Genomic DNA, 17,351 nt, shown 5'->3' with positions numbered 1-17,351 from the left:
AGCTAAAACTAGACACAGCCTTAATATTCGTGTGTTTATTCTCAGAACATACAAACTCATCTTCTCAGAGAATAGAAAACAGAAATTTCACTGACTTCAAGATGGACTCAGCCAGCTCACCCTGTCCCCTCATCTACTATAAAAATTCCCTGGGTGAGGGACGCCTCGAGTGCACAACACCCCTTGGCACAGGGGCTGTGCACAACTCTTAACAAGGCTCTCGACTTGTTTTATAATCCAAAAGGGCAAACGGCTGTCAAAATGACGGTGGGAGTCCAAGGTCCATAATCCTCAGTACCCGATTCCCTGGGTCATCTAGGGCAACAATGGTGCCGTAGCTTAGGCAGTCAAGTCTGTGCCAAAGAAGTCCCAGCCCAGCAGCCAGGTTTTTGTTCAGTCTGGGAGGCGATGCCAATTGGCTGCCCCTTTAACTGGCAAGAGCTGATGGCCCGATGCAATCCCAAAGCCCGCCTGAGGGGCAGAGCTGGGCCAAAACCCTGGTAGTTTGTTCTGCCTGCCTCCTGGAGCAGTTTCCTCCCCTTTGACAGATCTGCATTCAGGCCTTCAGACCTGAGGGCCTGGGCCAGGAGTCTGATTGCTTCCTAAGCCCCTGGAAGAGTGAGGACCTGGGAAGAGATGTGAGGGTCCTGAAGAACAGGCTCCAGAGCATGGCCCTGAACCCCGGGGCGAGTGCTGTGTCAGGCAAAGATGGTCTCTTCCCGGCGCTTCTTGGTGAGGATGGTGCCTGGTTTGTGCTGGGCGTCAGGATGGTTGGCTAGCTCTGGCGGGCAGGAGGACACTGGGCTCTCCAGAATGGCTTGCTTCAGCTCATAGAACACAGCAGAGTCCTCTTTGGTGAGGAAGGTGATGGCCACACCACTCTTGCCTGCTCGTCCCGTGCGGCCAATGCGGTGGATGTAATCTGGGGAGGGGGAGAAATGTCAGGGCACCACGCCAGATGCCCTGGTGGGCAGTGTCTGAGGCCTCCACTTCTAAAAGCACCCTCTTCCCTGCCACACCGCCGAGGGCAGTAAACACAGAGCATGCTGCCCGAAGCTGCAGGGCCCGCGGTGCTCTCCCCACCAGCACTGCTGATGGAGGTCACCCTATCACACCCAGACAGGGTGGCCCAGCTCCACTCTCCTCCACACCCAGAAGACAGTGCTGTCCCAGGTGCAGATGAAGGACAGGAGCTTTTCTCACGGGAACAAGCAACCCCAGGCTCGAGGCTGAGACAGCTGACAGCCATGGCCCCCTCAGTGGAAATATTCGAGAAGAAGCAGGCAAGGAATCACCCTTTACCTGGAGTGAAGCTGCTCTCCCCTGCACTCACCCTCAATGTTCTTGGCCATGTCATAGTTGACGACCATAGATACATCTTGGATGTCGATACCACGACCCGCCACATCTGTAGCCACCAAAATATCCTTGGCCCCAGCCTTGAGGTTGGATAGTGCAAACTCTCGCTGCTCCTGGCCTTTTCCACCGTGCAGCGTACAAGCGTTGTACTGTTGGAAGAATGGTGAGGTGAAGAAAGAGCAATGGGATCACAGAGAGACACAGAAGGCAGGAGGTAGTGGACAGGGAGGGAGAAATGCAGAGAGGAGAGGGAGAAGGAAGGGGAAAGGAGGCAGAAGAGAGAACAAGGGCAATTGAAGTAAGAAGGGAACAGATGAGCTGAAGAAAGGGATGCGAGAGATGGGGGTGGGGAAGACAAACAGGGCAAGGTTAAAGGTAGGGCAATCAGGCGTGAGACGTGGAGCCAGACAGATGACAAGCAGTGAAAGAGAGAATGAGGGCGAGATGAGGTGGAAAGCAAGGACCAAGAAATTTAAGGATGTTTAAGCGTTGAGTGGAGAGGACACACCCTTCCCCTCAAACACCAGATTCAGGAGCAAAGGACACTGATCACTAACATCTCCCTCCTGACCACGCCAATCCCTCTCCCAAACATACTTGAAAACAAAACACTCCAACCCACTCCACTCCACACCTTCAGATCCTGCCAGGATATGTGTCTCCCTGGCCCCAGCCCACCTTGAGGAAAACCCAAGGCAGCTGTGGCTGGCACTGCTGGAATGGACAGGGAGTCACAGCAACTAACCAAGTCCTCTTTATCCCCATCTACCACCCCTTTCCCTCTGACCCTGACTTGTTAAATACAGTAAAGGTTCAAGAATGGATCGGCATTGAAAGCAGGAGCCCAGGGGGCCCGACTAGTTTCAGAAAGCAACACCAAAGAGACAAGGCATCGCCCTCCCCTGCCAGACACACCCCCATCTTCTCCAGGGATTTGGCCAAAACATCACAGCCCTTCTTCTGGTTGACAAAAATGATGATGGGTGGATCAAAGCCTTGCTCCAAGATTGCCAGCAGCTTTTTCCTGGAGAGAAAAGGATGAGAAAAATGACACACATGCTACCCCTCTACTCCAAGTGAAATGCCCAACCCTGATCTACAAACACCAATTCCAGAATCTCCAATGCCCATGGAATTCTGAACAAGAAAATAGAAACTCTTCAACGTGGCAGAACAATCACTCTCCAGCCACCACTCGCACTAAAAAGAGCCACTTCTCCATTCTGTTTCCCCTGACTCAGGTGCCCCCATACCTCTTTTCGGACTCTGACATGAGGAAGACTTTCTGTTCCACACGTTCATGGGGCTTGCCTGCAGAACCAATGTATACCACAGCAGGTCGCCGAAGATAGCTCCGGGCCAGACGCTCTACCGCTGGGGGCATGGTGGCCGTGAACATGACTGTCTGTGAAAACAAGAGGTCTAGCCCTGAGCTCAGGCAGACACACCACACATCCCACCATCAGCACAAGCAGCGCAGTCCAAACTGAAAAACAGAAAATGAGCCTGGGCAGGAAACAGTGTTTCAGAAAACTGCCCCTTGCCGTCCCACTTCTTTCCCCAGTGCCTATTCAGCAGAGCACTTTCTACCTTATGATAACAGGAAGGAAGGGCTGAGTGATTTGCCAGTGCCTGCGGCAGCAGCAGCAGCATGACTCTCCAGAATCATCCTTCCAGGCTAAGAGGCTACACTGCCAGCACTGTGAGAGGACAGTACGTAGCCATGCCTCACCATTCTGGGAACATGTGCTCTGGCCCGCCAAGGGCAAGAAGGGCCCGAGAGCAGGTTTGGCAACCTGCCCAACTTCTCCCGGCCTGGGGAAGCAGCCTTACTTGGCGGTACTTGTGTTTTCCTGACTCAAAGTTGGCCAGCATCTTCTCAGGGTCCTCAGCCTCATCTGTGTCCGGCTTCTGATTGCTGACAGGCATGTGCTCCAGGATCTTCTGGACGTCTGGCTCAAAGCCCATGTCAATCATCCTGTCTGCCTCGTCCAGAACCACATAGGTACAGCGGCTCAGCACCAGGTAGCGGTTCTCTAGCACGTCGATCAGACGTCCCGGGGTAGCAATCACTATCTGGGGGGTACAGGGGAGTCACGTGTGGCCCCAGCAGGTACCCTGTCCTCCCCCTCTTGCCAACTATCCACCTACTTGGGCAACAGATCCCCAATGCTAAGAAACTTGGCCCCCAAACTCCACTTAGGTTTGGGAGTGAAATTCCAGAGAACTGGCATGAAATCACTTGGATTTTTTTTCTCAGGAATGAATGGGGTCTCTGGGTAAGGTCCAGGGGTTAGATGGAAGAGGCAACATCAACAGGAAATTTCTTAGATGGAAGAAAGACTAAGTGATACAGTGGAGGGGGATGGATAGTAGGATTAGGAAGCCTGCAGAAGATTCAATTCCTCCAGCAGACTTCTTGTTAAAAAGCTCTCCTTCCCTATCCTGAGAAGAATGCAAAGCAAAATCAATGACGCAGTCTGGCAGAGTGATTAAGAGCACAGCCTTCAGACACGAATCTCAGTTCTGCCCATCACCAGCTGTGACTCTGAGCAAGTTATTAACTCGATCCTCAGCTTCATCTGTAAAATGGAAGTACCATTATCCATTCTCTTAAGGTGACTATGACAATTAATGATGTGCAAAGTACTATCCCTGGTGCCTAAGTCCTCCATAAACAATAGCACATATCTACAAACCAGCCCCTTTTGTCATTTACTGTGCATCTACAGCAGAGCTAGAAACAGCTCTGTCCCAGACGTCGGGCCGGCTGCTGGCCAGTGGACCGACCTCACAGCCCATGCGCAGCCGGAAGCCCTGGTCTTCCCTGGAGATGCCGCCGATGACGGCCACAGTGCGGATGCCCAGCGGCTTCCCAAACTTGATGGTCTCTTCCTCAATCTGCTGCGCCAGCTCACGAGTGGGGGCCAGGATGATAGCGTAAGGGCCCTGGTCGGACTCTTCGATCCTGTGGTAAATGGGGCAGCCCGCAGTTTCATGAGCTTTGGTTCTCATCCAACCACAAACAGGAGCAAGATAAAGTCACTCTTAAGGGCAGCTATGAGAATGGGGAGGGTGGTGGGAAAAGAACGCAACAAGTGCTCTTAAAAATCAGACTCCAGGACAGCCAAGCACTCCAAGGAGTGATCTGTACCAGCAATAAAATAACCATATGCTTCTTTGATATCATGATCCAATTATTCCCTAATATCTGACCCAGACTAAATAAAGAAGGGGCCTTCTGATTATAGACTTAAAAAGAAGAGCAAATGCTCATTTGCCATTTTCACCTTTCCCACCCAGTGGAACCAATGTCGGCTGCTCTCACCTGTCAATTTTGGGGAGAGTGGTAATCCAGACCAGCAACGGGATGAGGAAGGCTGCTGTCTTGCCGCTGCCAGTCTCAGCCACTCCAATGATGTCACGATTCTGTAGCCCAATGGGGATTGCCTGACGCTGGATAGGTGTTGGCTCCTGCAGTGACCCACAGACACCAATGAGTACTGACAGAAGTATGCTACCTGGGCTGCTGCTGTCAGAGTGGGCACAATGGGAAAAAGCCAAACACAGTGAAAATATGGGACCCAAGAAGAAACACAACCAACAGACAATACTGCAGAAACTGGCAATAACGTCACCTTGGTGCCCACTGGCAGAGAAGGCACCAAACAGTCAAGGAACAAAGTTTTCTGTTCTCAAACTAAGTATGGACCCCCTAGAATCTGGCAACATGTCAGATCTCTGGGCCAGTCTACTTGTTCTCACCTTGTAGCCACACTTATCGATGACCTCCAAGATGTGTGGAGGCAGAGAAGAGTCTTTCCAGGATCGGATGGGATTGGGGATCTTGCCACCTTTGGTGGTGATGCTGTAGTCCTCTCGGAAGATCCGCCAGTCCCTGTCTGTCATCTCATCCAACTTTTTCTGGGACCAATGCCGATCATCCCAGCGTTGCTTGGCTTCCTTCTTTCGAAGTTTGCGGAGTCTTGCCCTGGAGCAGGACACGGGGAATAAACGGGGTCCATATCCTCCCCATCTCCTTCCTGCAGACTCAGCTGTGCCCCACCACCCATAGCCCTGACCACTCACTCCTCCTGCTCCTTTTCTTCCAGTGTCCGCCTCTTCTCCATTAGGTCTCCATAGAAACGCGACTGCTCTCGTTTCTGCTGCTTCAGGTCAATGCCTGCAATGAAGCCTCGCCCCAACAACTGTACCTGGTGCCGTTCTTTGTACCTGGGATTGAGACAGAGGAAGAGGAAAAGAGAAGGAGCTGCTAAGCACAAGGCTGAAGGTGTACCAGTTACCCTTTCAGTCAGAGTCTTTCCCCACCCAGAGGGCCGGGTGACTACTGTTTTACCCACCTCTCCATCCCAGCCTATCTCACTTCTATCTCTGTAGTCACTGATTCTCTCTAGCAACTGCCTAGTTTAAAAGACCTAGCGCTGAGGCATGAAGCCACTCACAAGGGGTTGTAGTCAATGGAAGTGTCCTCAGACGCATCCCACTCAAAGACAAACTTGCGGTCGTTGAGATGCCTTGTCCGGCGCCGCTTCTTGATGCCACCGAGGTAACGCTCCTGCCCAGGAACAGAACACAAGCCCTTCAAGCAGGAGGCCCAAACCTCACATAGAAACATCAGAACGGTCACACAGCTAAATCTCATTTGCATGTGTGGATGGTGGGGCCCGAACCTTAATGGCGTGCAGCTCCTTGCTCTTATCCTTCTCCTCCCGGATCTTTTGCCGCCCTTCCTCATCCTCATTCCCATTGGTCTCCCTCTCCATCCTCTCCCTGCGCTCCCGACGTTCCCGTTCCTGAGGGTCTTCTGCAGACCAAAGAGAACAAAGCTGCAGAAGAACTCAGTGGAAGAAGAAAGAGGGCATGGAGATCATCCAAACAACAGACACCAAATGAGTAAAAAGGAAGGAGGGACATTTATGATACAAGAGGAATGAAGACCTAACAAAAAGAGATGTTTCTCATGAACATGCCCCAGTCACCCTCTTCCAAACTCAAACAGGTCTCAAGCCCTTCTGAGTGACACCGCAATCCTGTCCCACCCTTTCCTACCCCATCGAGGGCCACGGGGTAAGAAAACGAACCCAACATTTTCCGGCCCAAGTCTTGGAACTGTTTCCTTTTCTTCCTCTCTTCTTCAAGCATCCTCTGCCGCTCCTCCACCTCCTGTTGCCGTCGCTTCAGGGCTTCAGCCTCTCGTTCTGCTTTGGAGAGGAACTTGGGCTACAAAACAGACTACAACTGTAAACACGGATCTGGGGACAGGGTAGACTCACGTCACAGATGGCGAGACGGCAAGGGGCCCAGAAATACCTGCTCAGGCATTAAAGTGTAAGGAAAACACAAGCCGGGCTGGTAACTATGTCTCCCTTAAGATCTGCATGCTGAAGCCATTAACTCCCATCCCTCTGAGTGGACTATATTTAGAGACAGAGGCTTTACAGAGGTGATAAGGTCAAATGAGGCTCCAAAGGTGGGCCCTACACAGATCTGACTCTATCTTTATAAGAACACTTGGACACACAGAGACACCACGGGCCTGTACATAGAGGGAAGAGCATGTGAAGATGGAAAAGCCATCCACCTACAAGCCAGGGAGAGAAGCCTCAGAAGAAACAATCCCATTTGATCTTGAGCTTCTAACCTCCAGAACTATGAGAAGATAAGTTTCTATTGTTTAAGTCACTCAGTCCGTATGTTCTGTCATAGCAATCCTAGGCAACTAATACAGACCCTCAAGCTCTTACCTTGGCCTCGGCTTCCTCCTCGGCCTTTTTTTTGGCCAGAAGTTCCTCCAGGGATAATGGCTGGGCCTGAAGATAAAACACAGGACTTCAGTCCACAGAGGCTCTCTCCCTCTGAAGAACAACAAAGTCAGGCTTAAACTGAAGAGGATGATAAGGGAAAAAAACAAATTCTTCCTCTTTTTACCTTAGGCTTCTTATCACCATGTTCATCCTCTTCATCCTTTCTAGAGTCTCTGTCTTTCCGAGATTTAAAATCTTTTCCTCGGCCAGGAGATAAACTTTAAGGCAAAGGAACAGGGGAAAAGTCCACATCACTTTTTTTTGGCCATGTCGTGAAGCATGTGAGATCTTAGTTCCCCAACCACGGATCCACTGCAGTGGAAGCGAGGAGTCTTAACCACTGGACCACCAGAGGACTCCCCATATCACTGTTACTCTAGCCCCTGAATGAGATTCAGACTGAGCTCCCCAAAAGAGAATGGAAGTTTTCCCATGACTCAACAAGACTGGCCCATGGTCATCCAACAAGTCCTGAAGTTCCTTTTGCAGGCCTGGTCACTCTGCCTGCTCTGAAACCTAATGATGGCCCTGTCTTGACCTCATGCTACCTCAATCTCCTTTTCTGAGACTAATCTCCTCTGGGAAGTGGGTCTTAACTACTGATATCAAAAATATTTCCTCCGAACATTACTCACAAAAAACAATGAAATATTACCATTTGCAGCAACATGTACAGACACAGATTATCATACCGAGTAAAGTCAGTCAGAAAGACAAATATTAGATGATATAACTTATACATGGAATAGAAAAAATAATCAAATGAATTATTTACAAAACAGAAACAGACTCACAGACACAGAAAACAAACTTATGGTTACCAAAGGGGAAAGAGGGCAGGGAAGGCTAAATGAGGAGTATGGGATTAACAGATACACACTACTACATATAAAATAAACAACAGGATTCACTTTGTAGCACAGGGGATTACATTCAATATTTCATAGTAACCTATAATGGAAAAGAATTGGAAAAAATATATATGTGTAACTGAAATTACTTCACTATACATCTGAAACTAACCCAATATTGTAAATCAACTATATTTCAATTAAAAAAAAATTCCTCCAAATAGCAAATGTACATCAGAAGGGAAAAAAAAAAGACTCTGCCTTACTTTGTAATGCACAATGAATTCAGCCAACATGGCCACCACCCACACCCTTCCCAGATACTGCTGTATATGTATTTTGCTCATTTCTCCTTCCTATCAGTCCCAGCAGTCTTTTTCCCACATCTGCTATAAGCTTAACATACAAGAGATCTCAAATAACCACAGTGTTTGTTATGAGGATTCTATCCTTCGCCCTGAATTCTAAGCTACATCAGTTCAGTTCAGTTCAGTCACTCAGTCGTGTCCGACTCTTTGCAACCCCATGAATCATAGCACGCCAGGCCTCCCTGTCCATCACCAACTCCCGGAGTTTATTCAAACTCATGCCCATCGAGTCGGTGATGCATGTTCAGGGCCTAATAAAAACTTTGTATAGAAAGTTTCCAGAGCAATGAGATCATGATATTGGCACAATAAGCTAACCCAACAAGTACATGTTGTATATTCTGGGTAGAAAACTGAATGGTCTGATGGAGCTATAGGAATGTTCTATTGGCTGGTAACCTAGAAAATTTCAGAATTCTAAGAACAGTACCTGGATCGCTTGCGGTCCTTGTCCCTTCGGTGCCCATCCTTATCCCGGTCTCGGTCTTTCTTATTCCGATCTCGTTCCTTATCTCGCTCTCGCTCTTTGTGCCGACGATCTCTGAAGACCGAGCAATTAAGAAATGTGATACTTCCTATGTACCTGCACTGCAGCCCTAAGAAGGTTTCCATGCTCTTTTCTTCCCAAAGTAATATTTTACAAATTAGAAAATGTGTTTCCCAAGAAGTTATGAGAGAATTCTATTAATAAGGTCTCAGAGCTCCTCTCTGTACAGCTAAGTATTAATGACAATGATAGGCCATGGACTGTGTGAACAGATAAACTATCTTTCTCAGTTATTGGGACCTTCATCTTACAAGTTTCCTCTTTACCTTTAAGAGCTACTGGGTCCCCAGGTGTAGAGAAATTTATGACAGACTCATGTCCCAATACGGAGGCATCAGAGGAACCAAGAATAAAGGAGTTTGAAATGTACATTCCTCTCCAGGTAACAAACAGTAAGTTACTTTACCTTTCCGTAGACTTGGATCGGGAACGGGAGCGAGAACGGCTGATTCCTCTACGCCTATCCCTTGATCGATGCCGTTTCCTGTCTTTAGATGGGGAAGACTTCCGGTCTCGGTCTCTATCACGGTCTCTGTCAGGAGTCCGAGATCGCTTCCTTTCCTCCTTGGAAGGTGATGCATCACGGTCCTTCTTATCAGCCAGCTCTCCTGCCATCTATCATGCATAAGACGAGTATTTATTATGTACTAGGTACTTTTCTGAACGTTTTTTTTGCTTTTCTGAACTTTTTACAATTTACCTAACAATTTACTTAATCTCAAAGCAATATTCATTGGAAGATATAGTAGTGTGCCTGCTTTATGGATAAAGAACCTGAAGCTCAGATAAAGTAACTTGCCTAAGGACACCTGAGTGCTAAGTGTCAGAGTTTCAGGCAGTCTGGCTCCAGAGGCCCATTCTTATTCATTAATACTATCTCTCTGGGATTCCTTTTTGTGTGTACATATATATACATATATATATATATATATATATATATATAATTAAACTCCAAGAGTATTAAAAACAATGATACCAAATGAATAGAATACTAGCTATCTCTAGAAATATCTTGTATTGCTTATCTTAGGAATCTACTGTATCTGCCAGCCCACCAGGATCAATCAACACATCTACATCTAAGGGAGATTTCTCTGGAGCGCATAAAGAAAACTCAAAAGAGAAAAAAGGAGTTTAATTTTGAGATGTGGGATTATGATCAGCACCTCAAGAAAACCTAAGTTCAAACAGAAGAGAAACTCACTTTTACACAGATTAAAAGAAATGTACTTCTAGTTATGCAATGGCAAAAACTTGGGTGACAGTGACCATGCACTTTGGTTTTAAAATTTTCTGTGAATCTATATCTAATGGAAACAGTGAGAGACTTTATTTTTTGGGCTCCAAAATCACTGCAGATGGTGACTGCAGCCATGAAATTAAAAGATGCTTGCTCTTTGGAAGAAAAGCATGACAAACCTAGACAGCATATTAAAAAGCAGAGACATTACTTTGCCAACAAAGGTCCATCTAGTCAAAGCTATGGTTTTTCCAGTAGTCATGTATGGATGTGAGACTTGGACTATAAAGAAAGCTGAGCATTGAAGAATTGATGCTTTTGAACTGTGGTGTTGGGGAAGACTCTTGAGAGTCCCTTGGACTACAAGGAGATCAAACCAATCCATCCTAAAGGAAATCAGTCCTGAATATTCATTGGAAGGACTGATGCTGAAGCTGAAACTCCAATACTTTGGCCACCTGATGCGAAGAACTGACTCACTGGAAAAGACCCTGATGCTGGGAAAGATTGAGGGCGGGCAGAGAAGGGGATGACAAGGGATGAGATGGTTGGATGGCATCACCAACTCAATGAACATGAGTTTGAGCAAGCTCCAGGAGTTGGTGATGGACAGGGAAGCCTTGGCATGCTGCAGTCCATGGGGTCACAAAGAGTCGGACACGACTGAGCGACTGAACTGAACTGTGAATCTATGATTATTTTAGAATTAAAAATAAGGGAGGAAGGGATGGAGTACAGCAAGGAGGGAGGGAAGGAAGAAGAATGTACCAAAAACTAGAGGTCACAAACTTTCTGACATTCCATACTCAGACTTTCACAGCCTTGATTATGATCCAGTCCCACAAAAAGTTTGAGCAAGAATTGTTCTGTCCCCATCCTGCCTGGGGGATACTGAACACCATGCCATACTGTCAGCTGCCCTTTAGACTACAAAATCTATTTCAGAGAGGTGCTAAAGTCTGAATTTGCCTCTGTTCTACCATCACCATCATCATTCCTAAGCCTCAGGCTATATTTCTCAAAACTTACTTTATCTCCAAATGGTTCCCATGAAATAACAGTTCCCTAAGCTACAGCTTACAATCCCCCTTTCCCATGTAATTCCTGCCATGTATCTTTAAGAACGGAGAGCAGGTAAAGAAAAGAAAAATGAACAAGTAGCACTTTTAAAAAGTTGGAGACAACCTATTTTACCTCAGAATTGCCAGTATATCATGCATAGAACATGGACATTATACTTATGTCTCTTTCACTTATAGCCCTAAAAAAACAATCCAGAGGTAAGGCAGTCTTCTCTATAAAGCATCCTGGACAATGTATGGCAAAAACCACTACAATATTGTAAAGTAATGAGCCTCCAACTAATAAAAATAAATGGAAAAAAAAAAAAGAAAAAAAGCATCCTGGACATCATCATTATTTCAACAAATACTCACCGAGTACCTGAGAGGCGCCAGAAACTATTCCAGTACTAGAGATTCAGCAGTAAACAAAACAAAGTCTCTGATCTCATAATGTTTAAATTTCAGTGAAGCAGACAGCAGTTAGGCAGAAAATAAGAGAATTTCAAACAGCATAAGTGCTAATGAAGAGAACAAAGCAGGGTGCGTGGATGGGGAGCAGCGTGAACAAGAGGGCTCTGGAAAGAATTTTTTAGATGACATGTAAGCTGAGACTTGAATGATGGGACATAGAGAGTCCGTAAAAATCAAAGAAAATAATTTATTGTGTAGAAGGAACAGCAAGACACTGGGGCAAGAGCTAGCTTAGCATGTTTGCTAACTAAAAATAGACACATGTGTGGAATTCCCTGGTGGTCCAATAGTTAGGCCCTCACAATGCCAGGGCCAGGTTCAATCCTTGGTCAGGAAACTAATATCCTGCAAGCTGTGCAGCACTGCCAAAAAAATAGACTCATGTGGTCAGGAGTGGCCGTGACCACGGGGGAAGACTGACTCAGGATGCGCTCAAGGAGGCAGGCAGGAGTCAGATCAGGGAAGCATGTTTTAGGCCAGGCTAGAAGAACTTGGATTTTAGTTTAACTGCAGTGGGAACCTTAGAAAGGTGTTAAACTGGAAGTAATATGGTCTTATTTTACATTTTTAAAGGATCACTTTGGTGACTTGCAAAAGGCAAGAATGGACACAGAACCACTGAGAATGCTATTATGGTAGTCTAGACAAAAGATAACAGTGGGGACCTTTCTGGTGGTTCAGTGGCCAAGACTCTGCACTCCCAATGCAAGGGGCCCAGGTCTGATCCCTGGTTAGGGAGCTAGATTCCACATGCCACAACTAAGAGTTTGTATGCCACAACTAAACGACTCCTTATGTCACAACTAAAACCCGGTACAGCCAAATAAATAAATAAATATTTTTTAAAAGGTAACAGTGGTTTGTTCTAGAAAAGTGAGAGTGGAGACAGAAAGAAGTAGAGAGCCTCAAGGCAGATTCTGAAGACAGAGCTGACAGGACTTACTGATGAAGGCAGGAAACAAAGGGGAGACACACTAAAACTCCTAAACACATGGTCTGGCCAACTTAAATGGTTCACAGTCCCATTAGTGACTGGAGAGGACTGGGGAAGGAAACGATTTAGGAAGAAATTAAATGTTTCATTTTGATCACGGTGAATGTAAGATGGCAATAAGAAAACCAAGTGGCGATTCCAAGAAGGCAGCTGAAACTGCAATTCTGGAACTTAGGAGAGAGCTGGAGACAGTAACATGAGTTATCAATATACAGATGGCTTTTAAAACCATAGGACACTAAATGATTATTACTTAAGTAGGCATTCTAGTTAGGAAGAAAATAGGGGAGGACCCAGGGACTTCCCTGGTGGCCCAGTGGTTAAGAACCCACCTTTCAATGCAGGGGACACAGGTTGGATCCCTGGTCGGGAAAGTAAGATCCCACATGCCGCAGAGCAACTAAGCCCACATGGCACAACTACAGAGCCCAAAGCGCCGGCAAGAAAAAACCCACACCACACCGCTGCCACCACCACGCCCCTCCACCCATGACTGCAACTAAGACCCAACTCAGTCATAAATAAATATTTTTTTTAAAAAGAGGACCCATGATTAAGCTCTGAAACACTGTAACATTTAGAAGTCAGGCATAGAAGCCAGAGAAGAAAACTGGAAAGAAACAATAGCCAGTGAAAAAGATGAAAAGATAGTAAAGTATGCCATGGAAAAAAGAAATAGTAAAGTATGCCATCACAGAAGCCAAAAATGTGTTTCAAGGAGGGAATGCTGATCTGTGTCAAGTAGAGAAAGACTGGAAGATAAAGGAGTCACCCTCCCTTCTAAAACAGAGATGACAAGAGCTGTTTTAAGGGCATGGTGGGAGTAAAAGCCTGAGTGCAACGAGTTTAGAAGAACATGAGAGGTGCAAATAAGCAGACAGTAAACACAGGCAACTTTTATTATAGGTTCTACTCATCACAAACCTCCGGATCTTTGAGTTCCTCAGTGCTTGCAGGACAGGGGCAGAGTCTTTTTTTTCATTCAGTGAAGTATGCATTTATCAAACAACCACCATATGCAAGGCACAGTGCTAGGCACAATGTGAGTTACAAAAGGAAATCAGGAAGGTCCTGTCCACAGGAAGCTTACAAAACAATAGAAGATATGAGGCACATACCAAGATGCAGGCTCAAGATGAATTATTGCAGGAGTTCAAAGAAGTTTCTTTTCACTTGAAAAAGGAAATCTGGAAAGAGTGTAGAGGAAGTGGCTCTTGAATATTTAAATATAGGTAGAATTGGAAGATGTGTAATTGAGGGTGCCGGAAAGAAGTCATTCCCGGCAAAAGAAATGATACAGGAGGCGCAGAGGCGGGAAAGCATGACTAGTTATGGGAGAAAAGCCAGAGTTTCAGTTTGACTGGAGCAAGGGCTACTCCAAACACGAAAGAATAAGATCGGACTGAGGCTATCACGGGTGCTGTGCGCATGGGCAAAGGTCTGACCCGTAACATCGTCCAGGGACCTGCCCTATCCCCGCCGGAGCCAACACTCCCACTGGGGCCCGCGCCCCTTCCCTCCTGCCGGATAGAGCTTTCCAAGCTCGTGCCCTTTCCCTATGGCGTTCTTCCTCGCCTCCTCCCAGAGACAGGGTCAACCGCTGTGCCCTCACTCTCGCCTTCTCTGCAGGCTCGTGGAAACCGCTTCCACCGCCCGAGACTCACCACTCTTGAGCCCAAACCGCCCAACGCGGCCTCAACGTCGCCGAGTAGTCGCCATCTTTCCCGTTTCCTGGTCGCCGGGCTGCTCCCTCGGCCGCGCGGCAAGCCGGGAAGTCGAGTTCCTGGTCCTGGGCAGCGCAGGCCAACAACGCGGGGCCGAGAACTACCAATCCCAGAATGCACGGCGCGAGCGCCGGTCCCGGGACGCGGGGGCCGCTGGGCAATGTGGTTCGCCAAACATTTGAGACTGTGGAAGGAAGAGTTTTTCATAGGTCGACTTTCATCAGAAGGTTTTTCTCTCTGCGGGCGCAGCCCTCCTAGAGTATGCTGGTTTTCCTGGAAACTGTAGTTAACGACATCATGGCCCGTGGCTTACAACGGAGAAATGTAAGGCTTTCCTTACATATCAATAGCACGTAGTTACAACTAGGTAACTGTAGTAACAGCGATAAATACTATACCATTTGTGGAGAAGCCGGTTTTTAAAAAAATCTTTGAGATAGATTATTAGCCCCATTTTACAGATGGACAAATGAAAATTTAAGTTACAGGAGCAGCCTAGTGTTTACCAGGGAGGGTGGGACAGTTCATTGTGTGAGACTATCCCAGCTTTAGGAGGACATTTTTAACAACCCTGGCCCCAGCGGTAACACTGTAGTTACTGTTACAGCATTTTGAACATTTTGAAATGAGCTCACACAGTGGATTGCAAAGGCCTCTTGGAAAGAGTATCTTCGGGCTGTGGCACCTAGTTTTCTAAACATCCCAGATAGGACCTGCCCTTTTCACTTTCTTGCTCTTTGGAATCTGTTCCAGAAAAACATCTATTTCTGCTTTATTGACTACACCAAAGCCTTCAACTGTGTTGATCACAATAAACTGGAAAATTCTGAAAGAGATGGGAATACCAGACCACCTGACCTGCCTCTTGAGAAACCTGTATGCAGATCAGGAAGCAACAGTTAGAACTAGACATGGAACAACAGACTGGTTCCAAATAGGAAAAGGAGTACATCAAGGCTGTATGTTGTCACCCTGCTTATTTAACTTATATGCAGAGTACATCATGAGAAATGCTGGGCTGGAAGAAGCACAAGCTGGAACCAAGATTGCCAGGAGAAATATCAATAACCTCAGATATGCTGATGACACCACCCTTATGGCAGAGAGTGAAGAGGAACTGAAAAGCCTCTTGATGAAAGTGAAAGAGGAGAGTGAAAAGGTTGGCTTAAAGCTCAACATTCAGAAAACTAAGATCATGGCATCTGGCCCCATCACCTCATGGGAAATAGATGGGGAGACAGTGGAAACAGTGTCATACTTTATTTTGGGGGGCTCCAAAATCACTGCAGATGGTGACTGCAGCTATGAAATTAAAAGACTGTTACTCCTTGGAAGGAAAGTTATGACCAACATAGCTAGCATATTAAAAAGCAGAGACATTATTTTGCCAACAAAGGTCTGTCTGGTCAAGGCTATGGTTTTTCCAGTAGTCATGTATGGATGTGCGAGTTGAACTGTGAAGAAAGCTAAGCACCGAAAAATTTATCCTTTTGAACTGTGGTGTTGGAGAAGACTCTTGAGAGTCCCTTGGACTGCAAGGAGATCCAACCAGTCCGTCCTAAAGGAGATCAGTCCTGGGTGTTCATTGGAAGGACTGATGCTGAAGCTGAAACTCCAATACTTTGGCCACCTCATGCGAAGAGTTGACTCGCTGGAAAAGACCGTGATGCTGGGAGGAATTGGGGGCAGGAGGAGAAGGGGATGACAGAGGATGAGATGGCTGGATGGCATCACTGACTCGATGGGCATGAGTTTGAGTAAACTCTGGGAGTTGGTGATGGACAGGGAGGCCTGGCGTGCTGCGATTCATGGGGTCGCAAAGAGTCGGACACGACTGAGCAATTGAACTGACTGAATACTTTTTCTTCTCTCTCTCTAGTTCCCTCTCTTCAGTCCTCCAATGAGCTTTTTTTCCCCAAAAAACTGTAGTTTCATTTTGTTTCTCTTTGGTCTTGTGGTTAATAATTCTACTTCCCTTCCTCCCCAAAACAAAAATCTTGACAACTTCTAGGACAGTTTAGATAGATGCGTTCATGCTAAATCGCTTCAGTCATGTCTGACACTTTGCAGCACCATGGACCAGGAGGTAACTAATGTCTCCTTCTTTTCCTTTTTTCCCATCACAAGCTTTTGGGTTTCAATCCCACATGGCTCTTGGTCTGGTTTTTCTCTCTGAATGTGTTCAGTGCTGCTGAAGCAAAGCCTGGAGTAAGCCCAAATAACCAACTCGGAACCTCACTACACAAACTCCCAAAGTAACCCCAGGAGAGGCACTCTTCTGCTCTTAGAACTCTGAAGCATTTGATCTGCCCGCTTGGACCTTAGAAAAGGGAAGGGAAAAGTTGTCCAAGATCAATCAGGTGTAATTCACCAGTGAACACTGGAGGGCTCTCCACTCACAGACTGGAGCTAACAATCAGACCAAGGGGTAGAGCTGCTGCTGCTTTTTACTGTTATCTTCTTTTCTATTGCCCAACTCTGTGCTGGATACTTAATTACATTACTTATTTCACTTGTTCTAACACCATAAGATGGGTATTATCTCCATTTTAGTGATAAGGAGATTTGTGGCCCAGAAAGATTAATTATACCTTTGAAGTCCACATAGTTAAAAGAATGAAGCCAGGATTCAAGTCCAAGTTCATTTAACTTCAGCTTAGATGCTGTCCCCATTTTCAGGCTACCATTCTCAATCATCTTTAAAGATCAATAAATTGAGGCCCAGAAAACTGAGCTTGTCCAAGTGCATAGAGGCAGAGTTCCCTTAGTACTTGCACATAGCTTTCTCATGATATTTGTGAGACATTGAGTTTAAAGAATACTTGCAGGACTTCCCTGGCAGTCCTGTGGTTAAGAAGCCATATCCAATGCAAGGGGTGGGGGTTCTATCCCTGGTCAGGGAATTAAG

The 17,351-nt window shown here is 46.6% G+C and overlaps 1 protein-coding gene across 2 annotated transcripts; it reads right to left on the bottom strand.

The window, feature by feature from the left end:
• Positions 1 to 20: 20 nt before the first annotated feature.
• On the bottom strand, positions 21 to 14,540 carry DDX23 (DEAD-box helicase 23). 2 transcript variants are annotated; one of them, XM_065934513.1, is made up of 17 exons: positions 14,384 to 14,540; positions 9,357 to 9,565; positions 8,834 to 8,944; positions 7,309 to 7,402; positions 7,125 to 7,190; positions 6,462 to 6,600; positions 6,051 to 6,184; positions 5,823 to 5,935; positions 5,449 to 5,592; positions 5,125 to 5,350; positions 4,688 to 4,833; positions 4,150 to 4,327; positions 3,193 to 3,435; positions 2,613 to 2,764; positions 2,275 to 2,383; positions 1,334 to 1,508; positions 21 to 922 (listed from the first exon to the last, which is right to left on the bottom strand). In XM_065934513.1, the coding sequence occupies exons 2-17, from the start codon at positions 9,563 to 9,565 to the stop codon at positions 699 to 701; spliced, it is 2,463 nt and encodes an 820-aa protein (XP_065790585.1). In that variant the 5' UTR covers positions 14,384 to 14,540; the 3' UTR covers positions 21 to 698. The 2 variants fall into 2 exon arrangements, with proteins under 2 accessions (XP_065790585.1, XP_065790586.1); XM_065934514.1 differs by lacking the exon at positions 14,384 to 14,540 and adding an exon at positions 13,838 to 13,874.
• Positions 14,541 to 17,351: the final 2,811 nt, after the last annotated feature.

This window comes from Muntiacus reevesi, chromosome 4, assembly GCF_963930625.1.
Source record: "Muntiacus reevesi chromosome 4, mMunRee1.1, whole genome shotgun sequence".
Taxonomy (NCBI): domain Eukaryota; kingdom Metazoa; phylum Chordata; class Mammalia; order Artiodactyla; family Cervidae; genus Muntiacus; species Muntiacus reevesi.
The sequence above is the reverse complement of the archived record's forward strand: the minus strand, read 5'-3'. Positions and strand labels throughout refer to the sequence as shown.

Bases quoted from the DNA above. Each gene is read 5' to 3' on its own strand.
- DDX23 (XM_065934513.1), bottom strand. From the start codon at position 9,565: ATGGCAGGAGAGCTGGCTGATAAGAAGGACCGTGATGCATCACCTTCC. The intron at 4,834-5,124 runs GTGAGAACAAGT...GGGTCACTGCAG, and splicing joins TCGATAAGTGTGGCTACAAG to GAGCCAACACCTATCCAGCG. The intron at 3,436-4,149 runs GTCGGTCCACTG...TGTACCCCCCAG, and splicing joins GGCTGCGCATGGGCTGTGAG to ATAGTGATTGCTACCCCGGG.